Source organism: Sinohyriopsis cumingii, chromosome 14 (genome assembly GCF_028554795.1).
Source record: "Sinohyriopsis cumingii isolate HCF-2022 chromosome 14, ASM2855479v2, whole genome shotgun sequence".
In the NCBI taxonomy this organism is placed as follows: Eukaryota; Metazoa; Mollusca; class Bivalvia; order Unionida; family Unionidae; genus Sinohyriopsis; species Sinohyriopsis cumingii.
The window spans coordinates 101,634,494-101,645,102 of record NC_142974.1 but is presented as its reverse complement, the minus strand read 5'-3'; the positions used below and the strand labels follow the sequence as shown (position 1 = coordinate 101,645,102).

General features: G+C 34.5%; 1 protein-coding gene across 1 annotated transcript; it reads right to left on the bottom strand.

Moving 5' to 3' along the window:
* Positions 1 to 2,546: 2,546 nt before the first annotated feature.
* LOC149784498 (hemolymph lipopolysaccharide-binding protein-like) lies at positions 2,547 to 10,327 on the bottom strand. Its single transcript, XM_089933279.1, has 2 exons — positions 9,668 to 10,327; positions 2,547 to 4,071 (listed from the first exon to the last, which is right to left on the bottom strand). Exons 1-2 carry the CDS (start codon positions 9,852 to 9,854, stop codon positions 3,866 to 3,868), a joined length of 393 nt encoding a protein of 130 aa, XP_089789405.1. The 5' UTR covers positions 9,855 to 10,327; the 3' UTR covers positions 2,547 to 3,865.
* Positions 10,328 to 10,609: the final 282 nt, after the last annotated feature.

The following is a 10,609-nucleotide window of genomic DNA, read 5'->3' as shown; positions in this document are numbered from 1 at the left end:
TAGCGTACTGCTAATACGGTATAACACGTGAAAATTCGACCACATAATTCAACTTTTAAGTTTGTTTTTTCTTCTTTAAATGATTGCCCATTCAGGATATATATAGTGTACGTAATATATATATATATATATATATATATATATATATATATATATATATATATATATATATACACACAAGAAGAAGCATATTATTTTGGAGTTTAGTAGAAATAGATTATTAGTGTACTGTCACCTCCCAGTGAAGGAGAGGTAATCACATATATCTGGTTGTTGATAAGAAAATCTAATAAACTGTCGTATTCTGCAATCCAGAATCGATGTGGTAAGTCTCTGTATGCCGTTGTACTTCACACAGAATTAAAGAGTGTATGATATCTTCGTGACCATAAACCTTTTTTCCAAAATAGTAAATCTAAAAAATGTCACATTCCTGAAAAACGGAAACCCTGCAATTAAAGGACCTGAACGTCACCTAAGGTCACTCTCAACTTGATCGCCGTTATTTCTTTCATGGTTCGGATTGACTGTTTGGCAATACAAAATAGCTGACCTGGTATTTAACAGGTGAAGCTTAAAACCGAGTTTTTAACAATCAGTTTTAACACGTTGTTCTCGACGAGTAGGCAATAAATCTTCACGTACTCTGCCTATCACATTTAGTATATAACATATTTTTTCAGACCTCTCAGATCTGGTTGCGTTTGAAAATTGACTGTGAAGAATTGTATCATGTTTGTAGCTTCAGTGTATGATTCACCTAAGATCTTTGACTTTTAATGTTTACCTATAGGTTATGTTATCTTTCTACTAACAACTGGCAAGAGTTCTTGGCTAACAAATCCAGATCTGTTTTGAGTATTTAAACCATGTTATCGTGTTTTCTCCTTAAAACATAAAGCCAGACAAAAGTTACACATTAACATGGACGTAAAGAACGACTTTGATATGACGTAGGGATAATTATATTCATGCTAAATATGAAACGATTTCTTTCCCCGGACTCAGAACAAAGCACGAAATGCGGTTTTGTATTTATTACATAACCCCTCTTCTCACAATGATTCCAACGAAAGCTTTTATCGGAAAACTCCAATCAACTAAAAGTACGAGGAAGTTTGGGCATTTTGATATTCTCTGATTCACAGTCACGAGCGATGTGTCACTTCATCAAGGGAATCAAAACGGTCGCTAACGAGATTCGTGTTTGCGAGAGGCGAACAAGTTTGATTCAATCTGTAACGAGGAAGATAAGAAGTCTCAGGGTACAGATACACTTATACTTGATTAAATCACACCAAAAATTCCATATATAAAATTACATGTGTAAACAAGCATGAAATTATTCTAAACACAATTAAGGCTTGCCATCCCCATTTGTTCATAGGATTCGTGTATTGAAATATATGAAATTCTGCAAATGATCGTTCAGCTCTGATTCGTGATTAGAGTTTACCCTGAATTGGAACAAGAAATGACTCTTTTTTACAGATATTTCGAAGAATGTTGCTTTGTTAAAATTACAATTAGCCATATATCTCCTTAAATGTAAGAAGAAAACGTTAAAGTGTTAGCAGATCGTAGCGGTGCTTTAATTAGCGGCGATGTTTAGGTGTGTTAAAATAGAAGACTATGATGGAAATACCTTTTCTTCCTCTGCGCGTGCGAGATCGTACTTCTGGACAAAACATGCATTTTTACTTGTGATAAGTACGCATTCATTCAATAGTTCTATTTAGGTCCCATTTAACATACGTTTGTGGTACATTTTTTTCCTCATTAAAATCTAATCCCTAATCATTGCTCCTTCTGGTGGCGCTTTCCAAAGCGTCATTACGTACCTAGTGTTGCAATCAAGGCCCCAACCCAGTTAATCCATCTTCTTCGTATTTTCGTTTCAAAAGTGACATCCTTTTTCGAAAGTTTCAGGCTTAGATATACCTTCATCCAAAAGAAGTTTTTTGAATGCTATACAATTATGAAATGAACAAAAATGAATGTATTAATTGAAGAATTAATTGCAGTTGAGCTACTAAGGCAATTATATTAGCTGATTAAAACTGTAATGGATTAAAGAACTGACATATGAATGTATCTAAAGAAGAACTGACAGATGAATATATCTAAATAACTGACATATGAATGTAGAAAAAGTTTGGGGATAAGTACATAACAATGAAGGATGACAGAAGAATGCAATGAACAGAGGTTAAAGAGATATGTATGTATGTATGCATGTCTCCATGTCTGTCTGTCTGTATGCATGCATGCATACATGTATGTATGTATGTATGTATGTATGTATGTATGTCATAACCTTTATTGCAGGAACTTTCACACCACCAATACAATTACAAATTAATTATTTAATTAATTTATTATTTTTAAAACTTTTACATCTTTATGTTATACATCGAGGATTATTCAATGGATATTGTTTTAATGTAAATTGTATGATTTAGTTTGGAAACTTGTACACTCCAGTTTGCTGCCATTGTTATACAGTGTATATTGTCTGACATATTGCGTGATTTATATTGCAAGCTTTTACACTCCTGCTTTCTGACACTCTGTTATATAGTGTATAATATTATTCTGTATATTATATGATTTATTTCCAAATGTTTATGCTGCTACTTATTGCTACTCTGTTATATAACGTGTAAACGTTTTTGTATTATATGATTTATTTTGTTAGCTTTTTCATTCCTGCTTACTGACATTGTTAGTGTATGTTGTTACCTTCTGACATTCTGCTGTTTAGTGTATATGCGTATCTTGTATTTTATGATGTATTTTGTAACTATTTTTACTTCTGCTTAGTGATACCAAATTATAAAGTACAATAATAGTGCTTGTTAGCCTAATAACTATTTAAAATTAGGTTTTGTTGGTTATGGTAGTGGAGGTTCTAATGGGAGGAAAGGCACTGGGGGCGGGCTAGTCAGCTTTCTATTTCCTCGGGGTAAAAACAAAGTGGGTAGAATCCCATGCTAGTTCATGCTAGATTTATCCCATCTAAACGTTACCAGGAGTGGGATCTATGCAGATAACACAGCTGGTATAGGAGATTAATCAACTGCTCAATTCGCACGGCATATATAAATTGATTCCTAAATATAAAATATATGATAGACGCCTGTTTCATCATTTTATGAATTCGGCTCTCATCGTATATTTACAAACAACTTAAAGTAAAAGCATCCAATTTAGAATGCTATTCACATCGAGTTCTGAAGAAAAGAAACTGAAAAATCAACAAAATTATTGTACAAACGCGTCTTAGGTTAAAATAATAATAATCCTGAAAAACGCACGAACAAACAGACAAAATATATGAAAAATATATGTTATAATAAATATTTCTTCAATGCAATAACCAATCAGGAGATGAAACAATATTTGCGCAACATCAGGGACATCTACAGACAGTCGTAAATGAAATATATGTGTTCATCGTTTAGAACAGGTGCGAAGAACATTTTACAACACACAACACTTTACTGCTTTCTGTATTGAACAGTACATGAGAAGATACAAAACAAAGCACTTTTGAGCACGGCAAATGCTGTTTGATTGCCATTTTTACCTGTTCGAATTCTAACTACATGCATTATTAGCCAAACATAGACACCTTAAAGCCTCACGTACATGACATAAAATATGCATTAAGACAACATTTAATCAAACTTTACTCAACAGTTTTCGAGAATTGAAAAACAGCAAATGTTGATAGACGGAGAATGAGCGGCAAACAATCCACAATGTGCATACCAAATGCACACGTCGTTATGTGAAACATTTTGCTACTTTGAAATAGAAGGTGGGATTGTGGGGACAAATTGGTCCCTTAATTTGATGTGAATCACAAACGTTTTTTATCACATAGGAAAGATCTCCAAGTTTTGCATTCGGTGTCAACAGTTCCTACATTGGCACGAATACATGCACAATCCTCCCCGCCAAGGTCATTTGGCTCTCCTTGATACCAGTCGGGAGTAACATTCTCTCCATTCCAACTCACCCAGTGTCCCTCCACAGTTTCATCTGACACACCAATAAATGCACAGTCTGTAAAAATGTGAAATATTTATATGTATCTATTATGATCACTCTTGATGCAGATATTGTTGCATCAGTACATACTGATGTTCATATGAATGTATGTATTTATGCATATATATGGTTTCGTGAAATTCTATCTTATGGCTGGGCATATTTATTATTGTTTATTTCCTTCAAAATCGACAGTTTACAATTTATTAAGTATTCAAAGTAGATCAAAAAGGAAACAAACAAGATTCAACTGGCTGGAATTAGGGAAAAAAATAAAAGAAATAAGCCCACTATCGACTGACGAGTGTTTCCGTTCCACTCGAATTCACAAATAGGAGTCAGATTTGTCGAGGAACAAAGTAAAAAACAAATTTGAAAACGCTATAATCTAAACACTCGGAGGCGTTTCTAGTGGTAGAAAGCCAACGAGTATACTGATTGGGCACACTAATTGTATCTTTTATAAAGATAGCGTTTTCAGAATAAAGACATCCTGCAAATTGTTTGAACTTGTAATTTTTACTTTATTTGCTCACTAATTGTAACTCTTCTGCTACATGCTGTATCCATCTCGGGAACACCCTGCATTCATATCGTATGTTTTAAGTGGCAACAACATACATTCTGTATAGCAATGATTTATATTTTAATCTTACATAAAGCAAGAGATTAGATGACATATTATCAACTGGTTGTCTTAACCCCAATCACAACCCGGATGTTATCTCTAATGAATTTACAAAGTAATTACTTATAAGTTGGAATTATTTGCGGAAAGCGATCTCTGTAAAATATTTTCATTCGTCGCGCAAACATATTCTCTCCCCACACATCACTGGGCACTCTTTAGCAACTCTTTACTGCGAGTAATGCATTTTAGGAATTGAAAAATGATGCGTACATAAAAAATAGTTTCGGCGCACACGTCGTGGTAAAGAACAATATGTATATGTACAGGAAAAGTATGTATACTGTCGTCATGCAACGGGATTTTCTTCAGCAGAATTGTTTCATTTGGCAAACACCTTCTTGCAAAGAACAACACATACAGGTTTTAGAATTGTATGTACCCTGTCATAAAATTGATATATTTCATCTGAGTAAAAAGGTTTTGCTGGTAAATCAGATGAATCCAATAATGATATACAGAAGGTATTGATATGCTTCAGCGGAGCGTTTAAAACGAACAATGTTAGATTAAATGATATTTGTCTCATCACGTAGTATGTTGTCAGATAAAATTCTAGCTCACATGGCTGTAAGTTCAAATTAGCTTACGGATTGGCTCTGTGTCCATCTTTTATCTCTCAACAACTGCTACTGATCTAACTTTGTCACTGATCATAATGGCATGAATTGCTTACAAACATTGTAGCCACTGGAAAGGGCAAAACCCCCTTAATATATATTTTTATATATCAATCAATTATGAACAGAATCTCCTCAAATTTGAAAACATCCAGGGAAGAAGACTTTTCAGGTTTGTGCACATGGTACCGATGCTGCTAAGTTTGTTGTTTTTGACATTGACAATGTTCAATCACAAGATAGGCTATATATAGCCGTCAGTAGTACTGGTGCAGGAAGAACCAGGGAAAATCCCGGTTAGAACAACGGTAACAAGGCAAACTTTTTTGGCAAGTGTTATCGCGTATGCCCATTGGCCGATCCCGAGACTCAAACCCACTTGGTCAAACATGAGGGGGCAGTGATCGGTAAAGGCAAGCGCTTTAGAGCAAACGGCCACCCAGGGCCTGGCTGTGGCTAATAATTAGTTACTATTTCTAAAGGTAGACTACGTTTGAAACTACTTTTGCAAAATTTCTCAATAGACTTTGACCAAACATTGCAGATAAAATGTTGGAATAAAGACCTTTCAAGTTAGTGCAATTGATGTCGATGTGCCATATGATGTTGCCGCCGTTATCAAAGCGTCGTACATTGAGAGTCTTCAAGTTGGCACACCTGATGTCAATCCACTATCAAAATGGTCACTGTTGCTGAACATAGAAAAGATCCTTAAATGACTACTTCTTCCAAACAGTCAGACATAATTTCATCGTATGCGACAAAATTCATCCTGGCAGAAAGACATCTAATTTTTAAAATGATGATAATCGGCCAAAGAATATGACTTCCTTTGCAAACAAAAGAGATATCCTTGAATGACCTTTTAAAAATAAAATACTTTAAATAATTTGACCGAACTTAGCAGATAAAAGTTTGTAATAAAGACCTATTCATTTTGTACAAAGTGATGACGATGTGTCATCCAAAATGGCCACCATTTCTAAAAATAGAAATCCTCCTAAATACTTCTTATTAGCAGACTTTAACAAAATTTGAATGAAAGCATTATGGCATTGAAAGCATTCAAGGTTGTAAAACTGATGTTAATCAGTTATCGTCATTGTCACCGTAGCAGAAAATAGAAAACCGTTAAATGACTGCTTCTCCAAAACTGCCAGAATTTTATCATATTTCACGGAAAGCATCCTGGCAGGAACATCTATGAAATTTTTAAAATATATGTAGTCCGATGAACAATATAACCGCTTTTGCGAATATTAGAGACATTCTTAGATGACGTCTTTTAAAAACCGCTCAACAGGATTTGATCAAACTTGACAGAAAGTATGCTGTAATGACGAGTTATAAATAGAAGCAAACACTGCCAAAAACCCATGAAAAAATAAAAAAGATATGAAGGATCCCAAACCCCTGAAACAAAATGAGAAAACATAATGCAAAGTGCCATGACAAGAATGTTGACCTTTTACATTTGGTAAAAAAAAGATGATGATCCGTTATCAAATATGGCCACTTTTGTGAAAGCGAAACAAATATCAATGACTGCTTCTATAAAACCAGTTATTCGAATTCCATTATAACCTTGTTTGCATAAAGACCATTTGATTTTATAAAAATAATGAATATGTGATTTGCTATCGAATATAGTTGTTGTTACCTCAAATAGCAATACTTGAGACAATGTTTTCTTCAACATCCGTTGAAATAGTGTTTACTAAGTATGGCAGAAAGCGGCATAGCATAAAGGTCTTTTAGATCTGTGCAAATTACATTGATATACCATCAAATATGAACGTTGCTACTATAAAGATAAAACCTTTCAACGTCTTTTTCTGCAAACCTGCTGAAATAATATAACCTATCTTAACAGCAAGCATCCTTGCATTAAGACCCTTATAATTTGTATAACTGATTCGCAATCAATTATGGTCACCGTTACTAAGATATAAAAACTTTAACGAAGTCTTCACAAAATCCACTAAAACATTGGACAACTTCACCATCAAATATGACTAATATTGCTAAAAAATAATATTCGAACGTCTTTTGAAACAACTGATGAAACGAATTCGTAGAAGTTTTGCAGACACTATTCTAGCCGGAATAAAATGTTACAAATTATGTCAATCCACTACCAATAGAGGACTACACACCCCACCCCCAAAAACATAAAAGACATTTGTATAATTTTATTTTGGAGGAACAAACTCCTGAACGTATTCAAACCAGCTTTGACGCAAATAGTTATGACCCAGATACCTTTCTCCGTTTAATATAATGATGCTGACGTGCCATGAAATATGGATGAACGTATGCAAATTACTCAGTCATTGTAACATTTGTTCTAAGAAGAGATACAATTAACATCATTTGAAGACATTGCAACGGAAAGCATCCTGATATCACATAATTTTTGAAAGCCGCAATACCGTAGGGTTTTAGGTGAATATCTGCTTACTGTGCAACATAGGTCCACTTGGACTTCTTGTTGATACAACTTTGGTTCAGAGACGTCTTGTTATTTCATGTTATTCTGGAATCTTCCGGAGGAAGAAACTCAAGGTTAGGTTCGAAACCCTCAAAACATATATCATACACAGATTATGCCTACCTAATAGACGTAATACTTGGAGTATGCCTGCGTAATTGAAATGTAGTCGAGTCTCACAAAAATGTGTTTACTAAAATATCACTACGTATTATATTACCGACAAATGTACTCGGGTTTCGTTGCCGCGTACATCATTACCAGCACATTTATAGTTTCAGCCTTAGCTATCTCAAAATAGGTTCGGTTTACCCACAGCTGCAGATACGAAGTGCCGACGGCAGGAAACCAAACAACATCGAGCTATCTGGCCGTGGATTGGATTATAATCAGGGTACTTCTAGCATAATATCCACGCTGTATTGTCAATTTACGGAAGCAGTTTTCTTCTGTAGATCTTTTCAGGGGGATTCATAGAAATCTAGTTTTATATAACAGGAATATGCTGTCAATGGTGACGTTACTTCGAAGGACGGGTCTGTTTTTTTCACTCTGAGTGGCCAAAGGTTATGGATCTGTAGGTCTGAGGAATTAAATATGCTTCATAGTATGATCATTCATTAGCAAGGGAAGAGCGGATTGGATTCCACGGGATGAATAACATAATGTGTATATTTTTTGAATTTTCTTTGTTGGGTCAATTCCATTAGCGACCTACATTATTTTATCATGTCAATTATTTAACTTAGTGCGCGTCAGTTTGATGTATCCACAGTTGGACTTAATGTCCATGAGTAATATGTCCAATTCAGTCACGATTCATATACATTGTAAATAGACATCTCATTCACGTCATTGTCCTAAGCGTTTTCGCTAGATCCAACAACGATGGGCTTCAATCATGTTACTTCAAGAAACCGCAAGCAATCAAATCCTGAACAAATATAGATCCTACAAATATCATAAATCCACGCATATGTCATAAAGTGACATTGACCAGCGTTTGTGACATTGAGTGTATCTTTTCCGATGGCCTAGTGGTTAGAGCGTCTTCCCCGGATGTGGGATGTTGCGAGAACTAACCCTGACCGTGTTATATCAATGACTTATAAAAATGGTACTAACAGCTACCTGTAAACGTTCATAAACCTATGTGAAAAATCTAAATCTTACACATACACACATATACACACGTTACACACTTTCAGAAATGGGAAAAAGTATTATTAAAACAATTAGTTTGCTCTCTATATATGTTCGTATTAGTTGCAAAATGTAAGTTTAAACGTGTGACGGAACATTTAAATGGTAGAATACAGCGACGAAGACGTCGTTGTAACATGAATGAAGGCATTTTGGATAATAACAATCTGCATGGAAAAATGTGAAGGATTCGAAATGGACAAACTGACGGACACCAAAAACTACATTCAAGCTTTGAGGAGATTGTTGCACAGTGTCCAAATATCTCTTCGATGTCACGTGTTTCTACTGCCGGTATTTATTATAGTTACGGATCCTCAACATGTATTGCGAAAAATGGAAGCTAACTACTTCCAGTCTGTGTCAAAATTCTTGAAATCAGCGGTCATTGATGCAATCGGTGTGACCATTAAGTATCACTTACTGGCTTTTGTGACATTTACAATCTCTTGCATTATTCTAATTTCACAATGTTTCGAACTTAACGTTAATCAATGTGAATGAACATTTTGAAGTTTTCAGACTATGAACTTGAGCTGCAGTTTACTGATGCAAAAGTGTTGAGAATATAACATGTTTCTTTATATATGTAGCTGCAGTTTCACTTACCGTTCCTCCACATATGTAGTAAGTCAGTAATCTTAGATAAATCAGCAAGCTGGTCCTTGGTCGTAACAACAAGTAGTTTGGCCCTTTCAGATTCGCATACTTTCATTGCTTCGTTGAAAGCTTGCGCTTGCCAGTGGTACTTGATGCAAAAATAAGAACCATTCAATCGGACATCTTTGTAATCCATATCACATGAGGTGGATGGTGCTGTAAAATGCAAATACCTAACGTCTAATACAAATACAAACAAGAAAGAAGAAACATAAAACAAACAAACAGACACAGAGAAAGTACGAAAAGAAAAATAAAACAAAAGACTGATTGATCGGTTGGTAAAAAGAAAAGCAAAAGATGAAACAGGCGAACATGCGAGTTCAGTATCGATGATATTAATACATAAATCATTCAATCAATTAGGCAGGTGTTTCTGATACTTGATCCATTTCATTAAAAATACCTTTCACTTTCATGGAAACTATATGAATACAATCTTCTTTACTATATGCCTACAGACTATTCAACTATAGGAGTACATTCTTTTTTTCTATATGAATACAATCTATATGAAAACAACATATTAAACTACATGAATACAATACATTAAACTATATGAATAAATCAACTAAACTAAAAGATTTAGTATATATCCTTTACTATGATAAGCGTATGTAACATACATCTTAATCGCTAATTAAGAAACCCGTAACAACTGATATAATGCCTGGTATATTTACTGCAAAGATTGCGACATTTGGGTACTCGCATTCTACGATAATATGAGAATTTCCTTAAATTTTACTACAATGTTTCTTGAAATATATTGAACACAAACTGGAATCCAGGCAGCAAAGATGCAAATATTTAAGGGAAGTCGACTTCTCAAAATGATAAACCTTTTATGTATAACGGAATCGGAATTGGGCTATCGGTCTGAATATTTAA

Bases quoted from the DNA above. Each gene is read 5' to 3' on its own strand.
- LOC149784498 (XM_089933279.1), bottom strand. From the start codon at position 9,854: ATGGATTACAAAGATGTCCGATTGAATGGTTCTTATTTTTGCATCAAG. The intron at 4,072-9,667 runs GTAAGTGAAACT...ACATTTTTACAG, and splicing joins ACTACATATGTGGAGGAACG to ACTGTGCATTTATTGGTGTG.